This window comes from Cibotium barometz, chromosome 12 (assembly GCF_041138505.1).
Source record: "Cibotium barometz isolate CiBa-2024 chromosome 12, ASM4113850v1, whole genome shotgun sequence".
NCBI lineage: Eukaryota > Viridiplantae > Streptophyta > Polypodiopsida > Cyatheales > Cibotiaceae > Cibotium > Cibotium barometz.
The window spans coordinates 22,473,823-22,498,389 of NC_141057.1; the positions used below are offsets into that span (position 1 = coordinate 22,473,823).

The following is a 24,567-nucleotide window of genomic DNA, read 5'->3' on the forward strand; positions in this document are numbered from 1 at the left end:
CCAATGAATTCAATTAATCACCATGATTCTACAATCCATGGAATCACAACTGTGATTCCTACATCACTAAGCACAATGCCAAGTCACCAATCCAAAGGCTTGCACATGCCATGGTTACCACATCATCAATCATGGTGCCATGTCACTAATCATGTCCTAGAATGTTACGTCAGCACTGATCATGCAATCACAATGCCAAGTCACCAATCCAAAGGCTTGCACATGCCATGGTTACCACATCATCAATCATGGTGCCATGTCACTAATTGTGTCCTAGAATGTTACGTCAGCACTGATCATGCAATGCAATCACAATGCCAAGTCACCAATCTAAAGGCTTGCACATGCCATGATTACCACATCATCAATCATGGTGCCATGTCACTAATCATGCCCTAGAACGTTATGTCAGCACTGATCATGCAAGCATAGCTCAGCTTTACAGCATCAGTTAGCCACTCTAATCGTCCAAGAGACTGTTTTAAGAAAAATATCCACAATATTTTCACCATGATTCTGTAGTCTATAGAATCATCACCCCGTGATCACCAATCATGGCACCACATCACCAATCATGGTTATATAATACATCATGATTTCCATGTCATCGATCTAAAATCAAGTCACCAACAATCATGTACAAAACCACGAATCAATTTCCATCATGCATAGTCCCAATTCTTTATCCTTGATACCAGTGTTCTGCTTCCCAATGGGTGAAGACCATGAGGTATATCAAACCATGATTTGATAGTTCGCTAAAGTCATTCTAGAGAGCTATAGCCTATAATTCATCCTCTAATACCCTCAAATAGTTCTATGCGAACATTCACAACTTATCCTAACACAAAATTCTAACAAGAAAAACTCTTAACAAGAGAAATGGTACTCTTGCCAATCAGTGAACTGATAAAGCTCTCTTTGTTTTAGTAGCATGGTAGGTAAGGATGTGAATCTTGACCCCTTTTATAAGGACCCAAGGTCACCACTATCCTCAAAGGGAGATGGTATAATCCCAAATAAGAAGGCCAAAGAAAAAGTAGCCAGACCTTTCCATCAAAAGACTAGCTACCTCAAGCCCCTCATGGATCAATGCAACAGCACCATACTCAGCCATACCAAGACAATGGTGGAGAACAAAAATGTGTATTTTAAGTACCACTCTCCTAGGTGTATGCAACACAGAGATAAAAGAGAAGCTTAACCAAAGAGGGTTCAGAAGTTGGGTAGAGGAAGTACAATGCAAGGTGTACACCAAGGTCGTGCCAAATTCCTAACCTCTTACTAGCAAGGATCCAAAAGAGGAACAACCACCGACATAGATGGGTCAACTAAGGTAATATTGATGATAGAAAAACTCATCCAAGAAGCCATGCACCGAACGTTTTTCCTAATCCCACGCCCTTCTCAAAGAAGCTGGATTTCTTGGATATTTTCCTAGCCAACAAAGTTAACAATGTTCAAAGGTCTTGAAATCTCTACCCTCAAAGATCCAAAGCTAAAGAAGGCATGCTGAGTGTGTCATAAATGATTATGAAAGTCAAGTCAGACATATACAATAATGCACAAGGTTTACAGGTTGCACAAAGGTGACAAAGATGATTGGGCTAGCATTCTGCATAGGGACTTCACCCATTACTTAGTCAAGCATGGAAGCAAAGTGGTCAACCAGTATATCCTCACATAGGTGCTTTACCACACTGCTCGGATTCTAGAGAGCCACTCCCAAGAATCAAAGAGATTTCCCTGGATAAAGAAGCATTCCAGAAGTGATTACAAGAGCATTCGGTAGTGTTAGTAGAGTAAAAGGATTTGATGGCAATGCTTGAGTTGGGCTCCCCGCCAATAGAACATTTAAAGAATAAAAGAGTTAATATGAACCCCTAATGACTGATCTCTATTCTCCCAACATCCTCGGCCCCACCTCATGAAAAGAAGAAGGAAAGTATGGTAGGCAAGGTTTCAAGAAACCAACCACCCACTGCCTTCTCCATCTCTGCAAGAACCCACAACCATGAAAATACATGAAGAGGCCACTCTCCCTAACATGCCCATCCTGGAGTTTGAGGTGTTAAGCATCATACAAAACCAAAAGGGAAGCCCCACAAAAACATGAAAAAGTGGCACCTCCTTGGGATTTAGATGAGACTTTCTAGTTGGAGGAACTAATTGCCCAAGTGTCTACACCCGAGTCATAGAATGAGCAAATTGAAAGCATTCAAAGCAACTCTAGCAACAATGAGGTGGAATTGGTAGCAAAGCACCAAAGTGAGAAGAATAACAAAAAGAAGAGGAATCATTTAAGTCACTCCTCCCCTCTAGCTTTAGGATATAGACACAACATCAAGGAGGGTGTTTTTATACATGAGATCAAGAAGGGTCTCCTTCACTACCTCCAAACAAGTACAATATGGTAAAAGAGTACTTGAAATAGGGTGAAAGAGAAAATTATGAGATGGAGGCCTATGTCTTGGACCTTAATATCTTATCAACCCAAATGATGGAGAGAAATTTCTACATGTAAGCCTCTACCAACCGCATGTTCAAAAGACAAGCTAGTATCCTAGGAAAGGTAAATGTCCAAGTAATGGCTCAAGGACATTGATATTAAGCGTAAGGAGACACCAGGATCTTAACACAAAAGTATAAGAACTCCTTGCACAGTTGGAGTACCATAGGTAGGAGGTAATATATGAAAAAGACCACCATACATAGTTGCAAATCTAGGTGGAGAGCCTCACAAAAAAAGACCACCATACAGAGTTGCAAATCTAGATGGAAAGCCTCACAAAAATAGTTGTTATGACCTTGAAATACACTAGAAGAAAAGGAGGAGTTATAGGCTACTAAAACAAGCTTAAAGGTTGTGAGAATTATGAAGTACAGGCCCGAGATATCAAAGAATCCTTGTAGGACTTGCAACCTAAAAAGGTAAACATGATACACAAAGCCATTAAATCTCACATCTAAATAAACAAAATTTGGATGCACACACAATCAGAGAAGGTCTATAGATCGACGTGGTGATCCTCACAAAGAAGAGAGATGGCCTCACCACTTAGAACCTACAACTCAGTGAATCTCGCCACCAACAAAGCGAAATAGAGGTGGAAATTCTCACAAAGAAGACATATGGCCTTGCCACTCAGAACCTATAACTCATTGAAGCCCACCAACAAAGAGAAATAGAGGTAGCCAGTGTATTAGCTGACCAAGAAACCCAGGTGTAGCAGCTCTCCAACAACAACTAAGCTACCCCAAGGAGCTGATCAAAGCCAATGACAATTCTTTCCACCGTAAGCTAGTGGGAAAGAGAATCTCCCCTGGTTGGCCTTCCACAGGGCTCTTACACAGACCTTTACCTTGGTTCCTAGGGCTTTTACACAGACCTTTACCTTGTTATTTATTTCACTAACACTCTCTCTCTCTCTCTATCAATATAACATAAATCTAAGTGAGGAACTAACCCAAGGAGATTTGGCATTAATTTAACAAAATACCACAAGATATGTTGATCCCATAGTCAGAATGGTATACTTATGGGGGTCCTCGAGCTAAGGATCAAGCTCGATATATATGTCCCCTACACTTTATTATACGTAATGTTCAATCAATTGGTGTAGATTGCTCATACACCCAACTAACTTTAATGAATGTGAGGAGCTCCTAGAGCTCATGAAACTTACTACCATTAATTCTTTTATTGCTTCTCTCCCTAAAATACAACAAATCTTTAATTGTATACTCACACATGGGTGAGTAGAAGCCTGGGATACATACCAGTATCTTGTCCTCCATAGTAGTAAATCTTACTACCCTTATGGCATTCTCAAAATTTTTGATATCATTTGTGCACATCTGTATACTTTACTAACATCATTAGTATATGATTTTGAGAAAGTACACATTGAATACCCTTCATTTCTTGAGGATGAAGACCTCCATGCAATTCATGATTTCTTTATAACACCTACTTGATGTGTTTAGTCCAATCACTCTTATATATCTAATATATATGATAGTAAAAAACAAGGATGACACTAATGTACCACTAACTAAGAGTGATTTTCCCTCTTCCTCCTTTGATTTCCCCACCAACACTCTCAACCCCGAGGAACCCCTGGATGGCAAACCAAAGGCCGAACCTACTACTCAACAAAGTCATGAAGTTGCGGATTATTACTGCATCGACCCAATCTTAGATCTGCCAATAGAAGAGTATGAGAAAATCCATTACTTAAACCCTATCTCATGCACCAAGAACTCTTACAAATAACCCCTTTTGATCCCACGATTCCTATACAAGTAGAAGCATATGAAATGGCAACCGAGTTGCTATAGGTTTACCATATCCTTTAGTTCGTTAGGACCAACCAGAAGCAACAAAGCTTGGGTAGTTGGATCAACATGATTCATTATGTACAAATGTGGTGAGAATCTCAAGGCTCGCTAACCCATGGCTTGCTAATTTTCTTGAAATATGCATTGACACATTTATGATCTCCCATGCTTATAAATGATGAAAGCAAGAGCATTCAATAGAGTCAAGGGGAGATTATGAAGAAATCTAGATGAACACTTATGGCAAAATTCCAGTGGAAAACTTTGGTATCCAACAGCAAGCTTGGCGGAGGTGCCATTCCTTGCCATAAGGCAATGTGCTGACATCTACAGGGTATCCCCACGGCACCTTTGCATAGATCCATTATACATGACAATTAAAATACGGTTCATTGGTTCTGATCGAAGCATGCATTCAGCTCAAATTTCATATTTCTTGGGAAATTGTTTTTTTTATATATTTGAAGATGCGAGATGGAACATGATTTGTAACATGTTGAATCGGAATTGAGGGTTGTCAAGTTGGCATATGAGATGTAACTGCTTCTTGGTATATTAATATATATTTATATTGCTCCCAAAAAAAAAGGACTAAAAGAGAATTCAAGTAAAGTCAAGCTCGGGATTCACACTTCCTTTACAAATTTCCTTACTTTGAGCATAACAAATTTGAGACTCTCAACAAACAATGGTAGTTTATGCTCACCACAATGCATACATGGAGGGAAATCCTAGATCTAGTTGTAGTAGCCTATCTATAATTTTTTTAATTGATCTTCTTCTCATTGACATCCAAGATGATGTCTACAGCTATAACCAAGAGGAGACATGCTTTGATCTTAACAGGGCCTTCCGATAGTGGTATCATGTACTACTAGCATAGGCTACATTGTCTACCATCAAGCATGCATACTAGTTTTGAGAATATGATTCATACCAACTTTTGGAGGTCTCTCTACTTTCTCCATAGAACGTGGTCCAGAAAGAGTTTCTACAAAGAATATCTAGGTCAACCGGCCCTACAAAAATAGATTCCAAGGATGGAATCTCCAATAGGTAGGGGAGATATTAATCCCATTTTGAGGTTAACTTAGCATCTCTCCATTACAGAAGAGATATAGCACAATAAGTGTCATGAAATGGTACTATAAATGTTATAATTATGGGAATGGTTTGCAATGCCAAATCCATGTATCTTGTAATCATTTAGCTCTTTTTTTTTAACATTTTGGGTAACCAACTATGAATAAGGGCCAATTGTATAAATAACAAATTCTCATAATGCAAGACCCAATCCCCCTTTGTACCAAATTGAGTTTAGCCTTATCTCCTTGCTCTCTTGTGACTATGATGCGGAGAGAGAGAGTTAAGGAGAGAGAGCTTCATTCTTGGTACACATTTCTCCTATGCTTGTGCTCATGAGAGTGAGAGTAGAGAGAAGTAAGTGTCATTGTATGAGGAGAGACATCCTTATAATGATAGTTTGAGGAAGGAGAAAAAGGAATGGTGCTAGCTACCACTAGAACAACATGGAGTTCTCAAAGATAAGAGCTTGGATTCCATCAAGTTTCCCACAACATGTTAAGGAAAGCATTATCCATTGCATTTGGAGAGAGATAGTGTAACAATGCCTTATCTTTTAATGTGGCCGAAGTAGCAACTATAGAATTTGCAACAAGAAATGGTTTCCCAAAAGTAGCAATATAGGATTTGCAAGAAATGGCTCCCCAAAAGTAGAAACTATAGGACTTATAGGAAGAATTCTCAAAAAAGATTGTAAGGTTATAGGAGACCCAAACAACTCATGAGATGCAAGACAAGATTAAAATGGCAAAGAATGCAACAGAACAAATAAAGAATCTACTACACAATTGAAAAAACAAGCTTAAGAAATGAAAAATAAGCCAAAGAAATAAGTTTAAGATATAAAAGTACTTCCTGTATCAATGGATTATGCAAAAGAAAACTTTAAGGGAATTACATAATAAGGCCCACTTCAGAACAATGTTTACAAAGGTAAGAAAAGATGGCAATAGTGAAAAGAGTACTAAGCCACCGAGTGGTGCTTAAAATGCCACCAAAAGGTACTAAGGAACCTAAATGACAAGCTATATGCTACAAATAAGGAGATAACTAAGGTAGAAATTTAACTTAAAAAATTATAAAGTAAGGCAAAACAAACCACAAATCAAGTTGAGATTACCATAAAGAATCACAAGGAACTGCTAGCAGTAAGACATGTACAGGAAGATTTTATCTTCCGACTCCTTATACACACATAAGCACAACAATTGACTATTCACCTATAAGATCAAGCCAAACCAAGACCACAAGAATAAGAAGGTGATAATTTCATATACCAAGTTATTGTAGGGCTCATTAATAGGTATCCTCCTTAAAATGTCTTCTTATTATTCCTACATGAACACTCTCTTATTCTATTTTCACCTTAGGACATATATCCCTCATTAGGTAAGAGGTGTGAGACCATATGATGATTATATCTATCTTTCATGCTTACATACACCTCTCTAATGCTACATCCATGAACTCATACCCTCTACACCACAATATAGTACTTAACTTATGTCCTCATACCCACTACACCCTATACTAAATTTTAAATATCAGTATGCAGTGCTACAAAATTCTACCATCTTTGATATGATATAGGGAGAGGATGCTAGAGATTCATTTTTGCAATTGACTTAACGTATGTACTCATACTCTCTACACCCTATCCTAAATTTTAAATATTGGTGTACATTGCTATAAAGCTCTACCATCTTTGATAGAGGATGCTAGACATTCATTTGCCCAATCCACTATCTTCAACACCAGCCTCTCCAAACTAGCCTCCCTCCAAAAGTTACAACAGAGTTTTTATGATTTATTCAAAACACAAGGTTAGCTCAAAGCTTATGAAACCTATGAGAACTTACTCCTCCATAATATCTTCTTATGAAACCTATCAGACTTACTCCTCCACAATCTCTTATTATGTTATCTAGTGGGTATTCTTGCTTTATATCATAGAATATATACTTATTTAGAAAATCTTTTATGATATTTAGTTTTTGACTTTTATATTGATCATATACCCCACAATCACATGTCAATATGAGCAAGAAGTATGTATATTATTTGATTCTATCAAGACTTCCCCTATGACCATAAAGATGAAACATAATAATAGCAAGAGAGAGAGAACTTACCTATCTCATTGAAATTGTCCTCTAACTTTAAGACTTCTTCCATCTCACCTTCCTAGGAAAGGTGAGGCCCGTAATGGTCATGTAAGTGAAAATATTAGTAACTATTATTTCTTTCCTCCTCATCACTATTCACCTACTAACCCTGTATTTTCCCACTACTCAATGGGTGTACGTTGTTTTTCCAAAAACAAGGTCCTTCTATTAGTTAATAGAAAAAAACTCAAAATCCTAGATAAAACTTGCCTCTGTATGGAACGAGGATCAAAGAAAAAAAAGGAGAAAGGATGTAAGGCTATCTCATACAAGGGATGGTGGAGGGAATAACTACACAAGTGGTCTGTAGTGCAAAGTGGACTCACCACCCCTTTCTGTGAGAGAAGGACCAAGTTGCTAGAGTCTCAAGAAGTCTTCTCCACACATACATATGGTCAGAACTACCTTGATGCTTCCCCCACCATTGACTCCATGGGAGAGTGTACTTGGAGGAAGACCTGCATACAACATACATTCAAAGGGTATTAAAAAATACCCTTTTGTGAACTTTGACTTAGTATAATGATCTCTTTTTCTTTATAAACTTACAAGTTCTTTTTAAAATACCATTTAAAACCCCTTTATGTAAGTACATTTCTGTAAATGTTTCTCAAAATATTGGTTTAAAAACCCCTCCTAATGATCCCACATAGTAGACTTACATATTTTTAAGTGAGCCCCCTAAGACCTATTAACTCTCTCTCATCCTCACTGTTATCAATTGTCCCTCCTACTAATCCTTTAGAGCATGAGGACTTAGTGGCAGCATAACCAAATATAGTGATTTTTAAAGGTCAAGCTAGAGAATTTGTTGCATTAGCAACAACAGTCGAAGAGCTCCAACAACAAACAAAGTCGAAGAGAAGTTATGCTAGCTACACCTTTGGATGAGGACAATAGCATGGTCCATATTGGTATAATAAACTATACTAAATCCTAAGTTAAGGCTCATTTCCTTGTTTAGAGTAACATCCTTTCATGATGCCACATACACTTTTAGCCTAGTAAAAACCTTGAATGTCATACAATGCTAGATATGATTGAGCTACCACTTATGAGTGAAAAAGGAACCTTAAGGGAGAATGTGGAAAAGCATTAAAATTTAGCCATATTTTAGAAATCAAGTTAGATAATTATGTGCAACTATCACATGTGGAGGCAAAAGAATCCAACACACATAAGGGGATGACATAGAGATGATGGTACATAGATATGAACAAGATAAAGAGAATCCTCATCTCATTAAAAACTATGAAATATAGCCAAGATAAATATAGAATGACATAAGTATTTCCTAAAAAATGAAGCCAATATAAGTCTTAGATGCATGCTCCAAGGGGATTAGATCCATGCTACATGCCAATATAACATAGGTATAAACCAACATTGGAGTTTTGTGGTGAGAAGGAGAAGAATTCATGCTTTTGTTACAACTTCCCTTTTTTCCAACTTGCACCTTCAACTTGGAGGTTTCTAAAGATATCCGTGGTGTATCGGCCACTAATCTAAATAAAAACTTGAGTCATTTTTCTTGAATAACTTATAATTTGATAAGAACAAAGGTCTAGAACTAAGAGTAATCAGGTATTACTAGCATCCACTACACTCCTCACACCTCCATACATGCACAAACTTTTGAAGATATGATTAACAGAGGATTTTGGATAACACTTCCATATTTTAAATAAACTCCATGTTGCAAAAGTACATGAACTACTGCTCACACACTCTTGATGATTTTCCTTTCAAACAATAGGTAAACTTTTAAGGACAACATTATATGTATTAAGTAAGGGGGATGTTAACCTCATCCCAAGGGTTTATAGTTACACTCTGCTACACATGAGAGAAAGTGATAAGTGTTATATGTAACGGTAGTATAGACAAATCTATCATTTTGTGAGAATCTAGCCATGTCCAAGCTATCCGTGTAATGGCAATATCAGCAAATTTAATCTTTGTGAAAGGCTAGCCATGTCAAAGGTCTATTTAGTTGACTTTCGAGTTCTCGGTACCCAAGTATGAACAAGGTGCAATTGTGGGGGTACCCAAACACAAATAAGTACCAGTTGTATACAAGTGATTTTATGCAAGACACAAATCCCCTTTGTGTTATGACTCATGATTTTATGCTATCTACTTACTATGTAGCTCGTTGTATATGTGTGAGAGCTTAGAGTAGAGGTATGCTATTCTTGGTCCATGTTGAGAGGAGTAAATTTCCTACTTAGAAGATAAATTGTAGGAGAATAGAGCTTCAACACCTAATTGAGCTTACAAAGTTCAAGAGGCTTAAACTTGAGAGAAAGGTATGTTTCCCCATGATAAGTTACATTATACTCTTCCGTAAACAGTCAATGTGTAGAGTTCTAGAAAGGGTAAGAAGGAGAAATAACAAGTTCATATCAATGGGGAAAATATATATATTTTAATTTAATATACTTTATATTATTGTTGAAAACTCATAAAACATAATCACTTTGTATAAGTAACATTTTTTGTACCTCAGTATTTGATGCTATAACATTTCCACTCTTTATCCTTGTGCACATTTCATGTCTTTCAAATATCTTTTGCATCCTGTCAAAATAAAATTTTTAAATTTAATCTCTCTCTCTCTCTCTCTCTCATAACTATAGGCATACTTTAGGAGGAACTACTCTACTCCTTTCCCCTGCCTCATTGAGGGGAAAAGGGCATGGAAGAAAAAGATACATTGCTATTTTGTAAATATCCAGATGGCCTCCAACTCTGTTGCTTGATACCCATTTCCTGATTAAGTAAAGGAGATTTAGTTCTCATTAGACCCTATATCAGGTGACTCAAGGAGTTAAGAGGAAACCCATGGGACATTAGTACTAGTGGAATTTTCTCTCTTACTCCACGATACATAGATGTTGTTTCATTATAAGTGGATAGTTTTTAGCAATCAATCTTACATTTAGTGTAGACAACATAAACCCAACCTTTAATTTAATTAGTTGATTACAGATACATCTGAATGTATTGAAATCTTATACCTTACATGTTTCATCTTGATGATTATATGAGCTGAAGAATTGTTCTCTACTAATGACATTATAACAACCTTACTATAAGAAACAAATATTTACATCTCATGATCATACATACTTAGAGAAATCTCCATGGTTTTTCTTTGTTTCATGGAATCATTATGGAATCTAAACCTTGATTCTCTTTGCTATTTTCTATTGAGAATCTAAGGTGCTAGGGATAGCCTTAGTAGAGTGTTGCACATAACGATAGAGATTAGAGAGAGATCAGATTAGGAAGGCTTAAAATAATCAAGATAATCCATGATTAAGAGATGTGAGCACACCAATAAGAGCACTCAACAATAATGTATTGCAATAGCTTGTGTCAACCATAGAAAGTGAGAGGTTTCTAATATAGATAACCTCAAGCCAAATATCTTTGAAATGTGGAACTCTTATCCTTGCCATCTTACACCATGCGTTCACACCACACACTCCATTTTTCCAAATAACTTCTCACGCTCAACTTTAACATAAAGACTTTCAACCACATAATTTAGCATATTATGTGTGCAAGTGTGCCTCTAAACACTCCCCTGAATCACATTAATTTGTGACACCATATTTTGTACTGCTCCCCCATGGTGTCACACCACAAATCTAAGAGCACTTTCTTTCTCTCACTAAATTTTCAACACCCCTCTTGGTGTTATATTTGCAAACTCCCCTACTATGTTCACATGAACTTACCATGTCTCTCTCATGGATGCAACTCAACACACACATACATGCCTCTTTTGGGTAAAATTTGAGTTTAAGCCTCTTCTTATCCTGGGTAGAGCACCCTCATACATATACAAAGAAAATCGTGACACTCAAGATCACCATCATATCTTAACATGACTATGACAACACCTCGTGTGTCCCTTAGACATGTTATGATGGGATACACATGGCCCCAATGTGGACTACATGACCACCAAAAAACTAAGTATGCCTACCCTTGGGCACCTTCACACCAATGTGACTTTGCATGTATACTTTCATAGAAAATACATCATGCAAACTAGTCACAATTAAACTAAGAATGAGTTTCTTGTAGGCTCCATGTGAATAACCCTTAGAGAGGTCCTTTTTACACCATATCTTTGAGGCTCTAAAGGTTTATCCCTTTCGATATGCTTTGAGACAAAAAAAATGATCTTATCTCAAATTATTGTTGGTGGAGAGTGCCTCTCTCTTTTTTGTGTACCTGGTTGCTGCTACATTCTTTAGTTCCTCAAGTTTGACTCATGGTAGTGTGAAGTAGAAGTCAAAATAGCTTTCACAACAAAAGCTATATAATTTCTTTCCCACTCGGCATAGTTTTGAGGCTCTAAGGATTTATCCCTTTAAATATGCTTTGATGCACACAAAAAAAGATCTTATCTCAAATTCTTTTTGGTGGAGACTGCCTCTCTTTTTTGTGTACCTTGCTACATTCTTTAGCTACTCAAAGTTCAACTCATGGCAGTGTAAGAATTAGAAGTCAAAATAGCTTGCAGAACAAAAGGTGCATAATTTGTTTCTCACTCAGCAGTTTTGAGGACTAAGGGTTTATCTCTTTTGATATGCTTTTAGCCACAAAAAAATGATCTTATCGTCGCAAATTATTGTTAGAGAGTGCGTCTCTTTTTTTTTCATACCTGCTTGTTGCTGCATTCTTTAGCTACTCAAGCTCAACTCATTGTAGTGTAAGAAGCAGAAGGCAAAACAAAATTCATGACAAAAGGTGCATAATTTGTTTTCCACTTCATTGTTCAGCGTTTTTCAACTCTTTCAGTATCACTTGGACATCCTTGAAAAGATTAGCAGCTATGTTATTTTCTTATGAAGGCTGACTTCAATGAGACAAAACTTCTTCAAAGCATTAGGCCTACGCTAGCTCTCACTTATCGTTCAGCACCTTATCCTGAAGCTCTGATACCCTATTGCGAACCTAAGGTGCTAGGGATAGGCTTGGTATAGTGTTGTACAAAATGAGAGATATTAGATTAGGGAGGCTCAAAATAATCAAGATAATCCATGATTAAGAGATGTGGACACCAATAAGCACACTCAGCAATAATGTATTACGATAGCTTGTGTTAACCATACAAAGTGATAGGCTTCTGATATAGATAGCCTCAAGCCCAATATCTTTGACATTTAGCACTCTTATCCTTACTACATTTACACCATGTATTCACACCACACACACTCTCCATCTTCCAAATATCTTGTATTCACACCATGGTGTGAATACATTTACACCATGTATTCACACCACACACACTCTCCATCTTCCAAATATCTTGTCACACAGTTAACTTTAACATGAAGCCTTTCACCAACATAATTTAGCGTTACGTCATGTGTGCAAATGTTTCTCTCAACACCCCCTCTCAAGCACATAAATTTGTGACACAATATTTTCTAACACTTTCTTCTTCCTTAAATATAAAAACAAGACTAGTAGACACAACATCCATAAGAACCACCTCTTCACTCGTTTCTTTTTTTTCTTTGAGAAACAAAGGTAAACTCATCAACATATTGACCCACATCAATGAGTATACTTATGTAAGTGTTCTTGATCACATATGTTTTACTATTATTAAGGTCCTCATTATCCAAATGTTTACTGACTAACATGGCTATGATATGCTTTCCTTCCTAAAACGTTTTCTTTCCTTCCTCATCTAACATGATAGTGCATCGTCATAACATACTAACTCATGTACTTGTTTAAACACTCTCGTTCATAATTTTTGTGTCAAGGTATTCCCACGGTGTATACAATTTTTAACTTCATGAACAAATTCCATATCTTACCATACATCATAATATTCTTGGAATTAAAAGAATGATTTACTAGTTCTTTGATTAATATCTTTAAGATTCTTTCATGACTCTATGCCATCTTTCTATTCTCATCCATCTTCTGCCTCTTAACTAAATTGTTAGAAAGAAGATTGATTCAAATTCCAAGGGAGTTTGTCATGCCATAAGTGTGCAAACTTCTTAAGACCTTAGCCCATTTACATCCCTTTGTTGTAGTTCCCATGAATATGTCATTTCTTGCATTGCATCCTCATACTATAATTAAAATCTTCCACATCTTAAGACTTATGTCGATAGACATAATTGCCTATATTTGACTCAATGAGAGTAAATTCATATCCACATACTAAGATCTCAACATCCAATTCCTCTTCCTTATTTAATAGATGTAAGATTATCCCTTGAGGTATCCCTTGGGACAATTTGAGCTATAAACATGGTTTTTTTAAAGAATATTGCCAATTTATCAACTCATGGAACATTAAATATTCTCAAAACGCTATCTCACTTATTAAGAACAAGGTTTTTGAGATTCTATTTTTTTTTAATATGTAGATTAGTGAAATAACTTACTAATTTTTCAAGAATACTTAGTTTAGAAGATAATGCTTGTGGAGCACATGAGTTCTTATTGAAGAAGACACATGAATTCATGCTTGTGGTGCTCCTTGTAATTGAGGAAAAGACACATGAGTTGAAACTGAAGAATCCAACTTAATATTGAGTGGTTGCAAGATTAGGTTGCCTAGTTTGTCCACTTAGGCACCCTGTAAATGGTAAAAAAACAAGCATCTATTTACCTTTAGTGGTGGCCAGTGTCTCCTAGTTAATGAAGGAATTTCCTTTCAAGTTCTTTTGTTGAAACATCGCAAGAAAAGTTGAGAATATAGTTACATAATTTGATTAAGCATTAGATAGTCAAAAGTCCTCATTTCCTTACGTAAAAAGTCAATGTATACACCTTGTCCCAAATTTGGACAACTGATTCCATAAAATGCTAATATCTTTTACATATAAACTCATATGAGATTCTCACTTTGGACCTTAGATCTTCACATAATATAGAGCTTAACTTGATTTTTTGAGAAATTTTTAAGCTATGTGTCTATTTTCTTTAAATATTTCAAGGTCTTTAAAGTGTGATAATATATGACACTTTTTGCACCCACAATAACTACCACTTAAAATGCTCAATATTGTAGATCAAGAGAGTGGTAGATAGTGAGACATTAGTAGAATGTGGTGGTTAGTCAAAATTGCAAATCCAATGGTTGGATGTTTAATGATATCTTTTCTAAAATTCTCCCAAGCTATCAAAAGGCTTGTAAATATTAATGATCTAATTTGTAAAATTACATTCTTGATGTAAATCATATAAAACCTATAGGGATTAGTGTACTTATAATGGTGCATCTATGAAAAAAAATTGGATCGCTATAAATACGGAAAGATCAAATTTTTATTATTTTATCATATTTTGGATTCCTTTTGATTAATTAGACTAATTTATATTAATTTAAATTATTTTAGGTTAATTTCAATGCATGTATATTTTCTATTAGTTGCTTGATCTCATTTGAAGTACCTTACCTCCTAAATTTTCTCTCTAGGCATTATCCTAGTCGAGCATAAACTGGACAAAACTAGACACCCTGAGCTTCCAACAACCTAATTCATTGTGTAACACATACATTAGTAAAATCACTTACCAACATTCAAGAGTACTTAGTTAGAAGATAATGCTAGTGGAGCTCCTTGTAATTAAGGATAATACACATGAGTTGAATAGTAAAGAATCCAACTGTCTTTATCTCCTTCACTTTTACTATCCACACTTTAAAAGAAGTGGGATTTTTAGCTTTTTTAGCTTGGAATTTTTGATGAATTGCTTAATATAATAAGCTAAAAAGATGATTCAACTTAGTTTTAACTTAGTCTTTATCTCCTTCACTTTTACTATCCATGCAAGAAAGATAAAAAATTAGGGATAAGTTTAGAGATACACTCAAGTGGAGTACCATCATAGCCAAGAGCTTGGGCTCAAGATTTATATTAATGATTGTAAAAGATAAGTTCCCATCTCCCCTAACTCACTTATATGGTCCATGTTGTGTTCACATGGACTTCAAGTCCATTATTTATTTGCATGTCTAGGCACCCATGGCTAATTTCCCAATTAATGTGTTCCCCTTCATTACAAACCATCCCAAACCAAATGGTTTTGTCCTCAAAACCTTTGATTAAAATCACACAATCACAAGGGTTGGATACAACATTATGGAGAACACAATATCTCCTCAATTCCAAATGTGAATGTAGCATGTTGAGGTAAAACATGCCCATTTACTTCATCAAAGCATCCAACAACACTTGGTGATGCTCCATCATAGAAGCAAGTTGCCATGAAGCCTCTTCTTTGGGAAATCCTTTCTATTTAACAAGGTATTCCACATGAGTTTGATTACCAAGAACCCTATCTCGTTTTTCCAAAATCTTATCCATAAGTTATTCAACTAATACTTCTTCATCCAAAAGAGATAATTTCTCATGAATATCTACTTCTGGCCCCCACATAGCTTTCAAGTGTGAAACATGAAAGACATCATGAATCCTTGTTGATGAAGCTAACAACAATTGAAAGGCTACTTCACCAACCTCCCTCAATACTTTGTAGGGTCCATAATGTTGAAATATACAAGTGAATAAGCTGTGTGCGGGAACAAGCCCTTGATTAGAGGCTGTAAAAGAGAATGTGTAAATGTGAAAGAACCTGTGAAAAGGTGAGAAGAATCTACTAGGAGAGAATAAAGGGTAGCATGAGAAGATTTAAGAAGTGTGGAGATATTCTGGGAAAAGTGAAGAGGTGGAGAGAATCAAGCAAAAGTGAATCAAGGAGAAATCAGTGGGATTAGATGCTTGGATATAAACTCTATAAATTGAGGCATTGGCCTAATGAGAATTTGCTGGTTTTTGAGTATCCATGCCTACATTAATCTATTTATTAATTACCCACTAATTACATCTTAATTATTTGCTAATCACTTTGTTAATGATGTTGATTCTAGTGTTTGATCCACCATAGCTCATCACAATGCCCTAATTTCAACATGGTATCAGAGCCATGCCTAGAATCCATCATTTTGTGAGCTCATTATCTTGCTAATTATTTTTCTAATTAAGATTAGTAGAAAATTATAATTCTCCCTCTTTTTTCAACTCACCTCTGTATCCCCAGCCAGTGGAGGAGCTCCCTCTCCTTGCACACATAAAATTAGGCCAAACCCTTCTAGCACATGATAGCTATCTCATTGCTCTTCAAGCTCATCAAGAAAGAAGCACAAACTGCCAACGGAGCTGGGAGAAATCGCATTTTTAGCAGGAGCCGTTTTTTTGAGTTGATTTTGATATTTCTCCTTTCACAAATCAAATGTGTCTAATTCCTCTTAGCCCCGGGGGTTTTCAAGCATGCTCTATAAGCTGGTGAAGACAAAATTCAATTTCATCAAGTCTACAGTGAGATCCAAGCTCTTCATAAAATCTGCAGGTGACTTTGGTAAGACAGAGATTAAGCTTTCAATATTTGGTCAAATCTTGTGTTTCTTGGCTTAATCCTCTACTAGACTCATTTCTATTGATGTCTTTGAAAGCATTTGAGCTCATTTGAAGTCTAAAGCACCAGATTTGGACTCCTTGCATACTCTGTTTTTTGCACACAAAATAGTAGATTAATTTACTAATCATTGATTAATCAATGCTAATCACTATATTTTGGTGAAATTGAGGGTTCAAATTAACCATTAGGTATCTGATACAGATCCCTATAACTTCATATTGCAATTCGGAGTTGGTTTGATACTCTAACCATTCCGTATAAATTAGTTACCCTTGATTTAATCTAATTTTTGGTGATTTTATGCTGATAAATTTGTTGTAATCATCTCTTAAACACCAAATTGAGTTGTAAAAGAGTAGACAATACAAAAGTATTAAGCAACAACTGGCAACCATTGGTAAGAAGATAGAGAATGATGAGGCACTAGCAGTGCTTCTGAAGAGTGTGGACAAAGGAGAATATGAAAACATATGGCAACCTTAAAGAATGTACCTGAATTGAAGCTGTATGAGATAGAAGGAGCTCTACTAGAGTAAGAGACCAAGGTCAAAGAGAAGAAAGGGATGGACCCAATAACTAGAAAGAAAAAAGCATTCTTCACCCGAGGAGGATTCTCACAAGGACAAGGACAAGGAAGAGGCAGGGAAGGAGGAAGGACCTTCACTTGCCACAACTGTGGGAAGCCAGGACACATGGCAAGAGATTGCTATAACAAACCCAGTGAAGAAGGATCAACATCGGCAAACTTCATGGAGACTCCTAAAAGAAAGTGGAGTCAGATCGTCTTTTCTAAGAGAGAAACTCAACAACCCAATGTAACCTGCGCCAACAGAGTAAAACCACCACCAATGATGTAGGCCATGTGGTCAATGTATGTGTGAGCACTTTAGTCAAGGTCATGGACACTTGTAGTAAGCCTTGAATACATAGAGAGAGAGTGTCAAGGACTATGAGTTAGGAACTTGAGGCACTGGTCGCGGGCTACTAAGTAAGAGGGAAACTTGGTATAGGATCCAGGTGTACTAGGATTTTTCACTTGAGGGGAGGTGTTGAAATATACAAGTTAATGGGTGTGTGCATGAACAAGCTCTTAGCAAGAGGCTATAAAAGAGAGTCTGTAAATGAGTAAGTACCAGTGAAAAGGTGAGAGGTATCTACTGGGAGAGAATAAAGGGTAGCACGATAAAATCTAAGATGTGGAGATATTTCGGGAAAAGTGAAGAGGTGGAGAAAATCAAGCAAAAGAGGTGGAGTGAATCAAGGATGATGTGTCCTCCCAGATGTAGGGGAGGTGGCACAAATCAAGAAACAAATCAGTGGACAGATCATGGACAAACTTCTATAAATTGAGGCATTGGCCTAATGAATAGTTTGCTAGTTTTTGAGTATCATCATCTAATCTTATCTTAATCATCTAATCACTTACTAATGATACTTCTTGAATTTGATCCACCATAGCTCATCACTTTGCTTGCATTTTAACGTAAGCATCATAAGAAAGTGTGCACAACTTTGCATCATACCTTGTTGCTCTTGTAACACACATGGCTATAGGATATCCATCATCATAGATGTCTTCATTTGATCCCCTCGAATCAAAAGGAAACTTGCCACATTGGACTCATGATCCTCATCATCACCCAAAGAGTCAATGCACTCATCAAATATCTCCACTTCATCCTTGTGCACATCCTCTATAACTTCAGAGAGCACCATGTTGTGTGTCATATTCCTTACTTTACATGACTTTGGGTGCTCTTTACTCCACTTTTCTCCGTACAAGTCCTTACTTCTCAAATCATCGATACAATCTTCTTTAAAAATTTTACTTTTTTTAACCCCATTAGAAACTTTTCTATCACCAATGGGTCCATTTGACGGTGCTCCACCAAATCTTAAATTGGTCTTTTCACCTCTATCATACACCGTAGGATACCTTGGAACAATGGTAGTGGTTGCAGAAGATTCCTTAGATGACGTCCATGATGGTGAAGAGGATACATCAACCTTATAAGTGCCCTTGTGAAAACCTTGGCTAGTATACTTTTCTTCATAGTTCTCGGCCACAATACTATTTCTTGCTTGAAAATGATAGGATTTTGAGCCTTCACATTAGCTCCAATGTTTGGGTTCAAACCCTTGATGTACTTGACAATCTTGAATTACTTACTAAATTCCTTCATACACAATATGAGCTTAACAAACTTGTGAGTGTATGCCCTTACACACCCCGTTTGTTCTAAAGCATCCCATTCGCAAATGAGCTTGTCCTTTTGAAGTATAGAAGTGAGGATCTCTCTCATCTCTTCCTTAAAAGCCTCCCAATAAGTGACGACGCAACCATCACTTTGCAAATCTCACCATCAAGTATGGGCATAGCCTTCCAAATGTAGGGTGTCAAAAGTTAACTTTGTCCTTCTCATTTCTTAGACTAATCTCGAAATATATATCTTATTTGTTGGCCCATTCTTTGAAATGCTCATTGGTAAAATTAAATTTGTCTTTTGCTCCTTTGAATTCATCATTGTACCTTGGGTTAGTGACGACCAAATATGGGACCTTGTTCAAATGAGCCCAACTCCTTTCAAAGCCATCAATAACAGTTAGTCTAGTAGAGGATTAAGCCAAGAAACACAAGATTTTACCAAACACTAAATGCTTAATCTCTGTTTTACCAAAGTCACCTACAGATTTGATGCAAAGCTTGATTCCACTTCTCCTTTTGAGAAATTTCACAAATCTAACATCACCAGCATGTAGAGAACCCTTGAAAACCCCTGGGGCCAAGAGGAATCATACCAATTGCTTCTGGTGTTGAGAAGATCTCAGTTTTGCTTCAAAAAGAAGGTGTTTGAAAAATCATGAAAATCTATAGCTGCAACTGACGGTTTGATGATTTGAGTAGATAAGCTTATGCGTGGGAAGTATAACTATGTGTGGCTAAAAGGGTTTGGGCTAATGTTGTGGTAAGAGGGAGATCAAGCCCCTCCACCAGCTGGGGGTACAGAGGCTATTGAAAAAAAGAGCTAAAAACTTGATTATTTTTTAATCCTAATTAACTAGGTGATTAACAAGATAATGAGCTCATAAACTTGATGGATTCTAAGCTAAGCTTTGATACCATGTTAAATTTGCAGAAATGTGATGAGCTATGGTGGATCAAATGCAAGAATCAACATCATTAACAAAGAGATTAGACGATGATTACGATGTAATTAGTGAGCAATTAACTGATAACTTAATATAGACATGGATAATCAAAAACCAGCAAATTCTCATTAGGCCAATGCCTCAATTTAATCTAATCCCACTGATCTCTCCTTGATTCACTCTACCTCTTTTGCTTGAGACTCTCCAACTCTTCCCAGAATATCTCCACACATCCTAAATCTTCTCATGCTACCCTTTATTCTCTCCTAGTAGATACCTCTCACCTTTTCACAACTTCTCTCTCATTTACAAATTCTCTTTTACAACCTCTTTCTAAGGGCTTGTTCCTGCACAGACCCTATTCACTTGTATATTTATAGAGAAATTAGGTTTAGGGTTAGAGATACACTCAAGTGGAGTACCACCATAGCCAACAGCTTGATGCAAGAAAGAGAGAAATTCGGGTTAGATGCCCTCAAGTGGAGTACCACACATATGCACTCAAGGGAGTACCACCATAACCAAGGTCTTGGGCGTAAAATTTATATTAAAGATTATAAAAGATAAGTATCCATCTCCCCTAGCTTACTTATATGGCCCACGTTGTGTTCACATGGCCTTGGGATCCATTATTTATTTACATGGCCACGCACCCATGGCTAATTGTCCAAATAATGTGTTTCGCTTCATTAAGACATGAAATTTTAGAATTGAAATTTTAATTAATATAATAAGGGGACAAAATGATTCAACTTCATTAAAACACTTGGTAGTGTTTTCGACCTTGTTCACCAGCTTGGATTGGGCTCCAAATGTATGAATAGGGGAATCATTGTATTATCAATTATAATTATAAAAAACATTACATTTTTTATGTAAAAGGTGGTAGCTTGTTTCATTGTAAAAGGTGGTAGATTTCTTAATTATACATGTGGAGAAGGCAAAAAATTTTGGTAATGTAAAAGTGAATTACACAATCATCATTGATGATGAGATTAATGTGCAATGGTGGACTCTTCTCTATTGAGAGAAAACTTTATCACTCTCTGTGCCCATATGTGCAATGCCATTGGACGTGTAATAAAAAATGCAAGGTGATCTCTAGCTGCTAGAGACACCACAATGAGTCACCTGTGTGGAAAGAGATAGTTTCTTAGTTTTTCCTCGTTTTGTTGTTATGTGGATTTTCTCTTTATGCTTACAAATTTCTTGCAATGTATATAGGAAGGAGTTTATAGCATAATTTTGTGTGGACCAATTTTGGTGATGCCTACCTTATACGTTTTATTAAATTATGCATGTGTACAACTTAGTAACTTTGGGTGTAATGGAGAGATTTTGTCTTGCTACAAGAGGATTACTAACAATTACCATGTGTGATGTAAGTGAGAAAAGCGAATAGCATGTAAGTGAGAAAAGCGAATAGCATGTGAGTGTGTCCTTATGGGACTTTTAGTGTAAATAGGTAAGTATAGGCTCAAATAGGGTGGATGATCAAAAAAATTCAAAACACATGAACTATAGAGCGATAAATGTGGAGACATGACTACATCAAGGGGAGGAATATTGAGAGGCCATAAAAGAAATGACTAGATATAGAAGGAAGCACATGCTATAGCTGCCCTCTATGTAAATCTCTTGAGATCCAAACCTTTACCCAATCGAATACCTCACTAGCTCATAGGGGATCATTCAAGACTCTCTCGTGCCATCCCCTTGGATGTCAACTTGGTTGGCACTAGCTACCTATTATAGTTCCTCCTATGTCACCTATCATTGCCAATGCCAAAATCCACAGATGTGTTCTAGAAAGGATGACCTACTTTTTTCTTGGAACCTCTCGGGGTTTGTAAGGAATAGAAAGAAAAGATAAGAAGTGTTATGGTGGTTTTTTTAATCAGAATAAGCAAATAAATAATGGAGACAATACATCTCTTTTTACACAATAGTAGGTCACCGATAAGAAGTGTTATGGTAGTCGTTTTAATTAGAATAAGCAAAGAAAGAACAGAGACAATACATCTCTTTTTACACAGTAGTAGGTTACCTTTGTTGAGATGTTAAGCTCAACATGAGTTGACACTCATGACGTACCTGGCTAACTGCTCCACCATTACACCATTGGTGTGTTTGGTAGTTGACATGATGGATCTTTGCTTACATACTTAGTGTATTGAAATTATGGACCGCTTGTACATATTACTCTAATACTTATGTTGGTTTTTACTTATTTTTGTAGAGCTCTTTTAAGAGAAGAAAGTAGAAGAAGACTGCATCCTTCCATCTATGTGTGTCTTCTCCATTGTTATAAGAGAATGTGTGCTTATAAGAGCTCAAGCTCTTTCTCCTCTCCCTAATTATATTAGAGCCTAGTTCACGCTAAGAAGATAAGTGACAAACAAAGGAAGTTACAAAGACAAAGAAAGCGGTACATGGATAAAAGCCATCATCATCTCTTTCCCTTCTTGTTTTGGTAAGACACTCCTTAGTTAGTTCTAGGAGCTATACATCTTTGAATGAGGAGCTAACTTTGTGGGCGTGAAGGTACCTATATTGTGCATAGTACTTTGTACTAAACTTTTATGGCTAGATTTGCATTTTTGGCATATTTCAACCTCTCCTTGGCTATAAGGTGTTTTTGGCCACTTATGGGAAGTTCTAGTTTGAAACTACCTCTATTCAAACTTTGGTATAGAGTACAGTAGTGCATTTTTGATATGCAAACAGTGATTATTTCACGTATTTCTGATTGTGGGTGTATGTACCTATACTCTGGTCATGTATTGTGACATATAGATTGTAGGTGTATGTACCTATACTCTAGTCATGTATTATGACATAGATTGTGCATATGTACCACTATAGGAGTTACAACAGATGCTGCTATGTTGCAAGTTACATACAGAAATTACATATTATAGATTTCTAGTTAGTGCAAGCAAAAATGTCTAACTTCATCAGCCAAATTGTCAGTGAAAAGTTTAACAAGAATAACTTTCATGCATTGAAGTTCAATGATGACCAATTTCTTGATGGGAAAAGGTTTTTAGGACTATGTTGAAAGAGAAAATGAGGAATTTTCTAAAGAGACTTAAACCAGGGTACAAGGAAAGTCATGCATTGGCTTTCCATCACTTTGATAGATATGATAGGGCATATACAACATGCCAATACTTTAATAGTTACATGGCAAAACCTAGTGAAGAGTTCTAAGACAAACACAAAGGTAAGGAAGTTGTAGCTAAAATAAGAGCTGCATACAGTGGAGAAGAAGAACATTCAATGGATATGCATTAAAGTCAAGGGTATTGTTGAATCTCTTGGATCTATTAATGTCTATGGATGATGATAAGTTGGTGAGCATCTGTTTGAATAGACTTGGAAAAGAACAAAAGCCATTCAAGACATCTATTTTTGTAAGAGAGAATATTCCCAACTTTTGAAATTTGGCATCTATGTTTATTATAGAAAATAAGTCTTTAGGTGAAGATTGTTCCTCCAAAAGTAAGAATAATTTAGAGATAACAAGCTTTTTACTCAAATTTAGATAGAGGTCCGGGTCTTGAGGCCAAGGTGATGACTGTTTTGAAAATTAGGATTATGGACAGTAGCAGTCCAATGACTCATAGCAGTAGTAGCAACAAACACACATAGGTGGAAGAGGCCAGTCTCAAGGGAGATGGAGCCAAAGAGGTGGAGGTAAATGACAAAGACAACATTCAAGATCATGTTCAAAGGATTGCTTTTATTATGACAAACCATGTTACTTTATAGGTAGAATGTTGCAAAGAGCATAGTGACATAGAAACACTACTAGAGGTTTAGGGCATACCGATGCTAGAATACCGACGCAAATGTCGAACGTCGGTATATACGTCCTAAACTTGGAGGCAAAGAGTATGGGCGAGTAATTTTCAAAAGGGAGTATATCGACGCTTATACCCTAGCTTATACTATAGCAGATACCGTAACAGATACCGACGCTTATACTATAGCGGATACCGACGCATATTCTGACGCATATTTCGACGACGTAGATATCGACGCCCGTAACTTTTTTACAGCCGAGAACCTCTCATTCTCTATTTTGCAAGGCTTGAAATGTCAAGACAAGGTATGCATGTCTTTCCCCTCATCTCCCGCAAGCGGCGTTCGCCTTGGTCCATTCGACCCACTCTTTATGTGTGTATGTGTGTGTGTGGAGAGAATTAGTGAAGTGTGTGTGTAGATCTCCCTCTCTCCTTGCGCGTTTTGCCTCTCCCCATCTCCTCATCTTCTTATGTGTGTGTGTATATCTCCTTCCCCTCTCTCCATCCTTCTTCTTACCTTCTTAATTATGTTTAAAGAGAGGATTTGT

General features: G+C 36.7%; 1 protein-coding gene across 4 annotated transcripts in view; it reads right to left on the reverse strand.

Moving 5' to 3' along the window:
* Window positions 1-24,567, reverse strand: part of LOC147633182 (agamous-like MADS-box protein AGL11) — a 55,475-nt gene that overhangs the window by 13,044 nt on the left and 17,864 nt on the right. For all 4 annotated transcript variants that reach the window (XM_086806201.1, XM_086806198.1, XM_086806200.1 and 1 more), the window contains exon 3: window positions 10,094-10,169. In XM_086806201.1, the coding sequence (XP_086662327.1) occupies window positions 10,094-10,169 (76 nt within the window). The remainder of the gene's footprint in view (window positions 1-10,093; window positions 10,170-24,567) is intronic.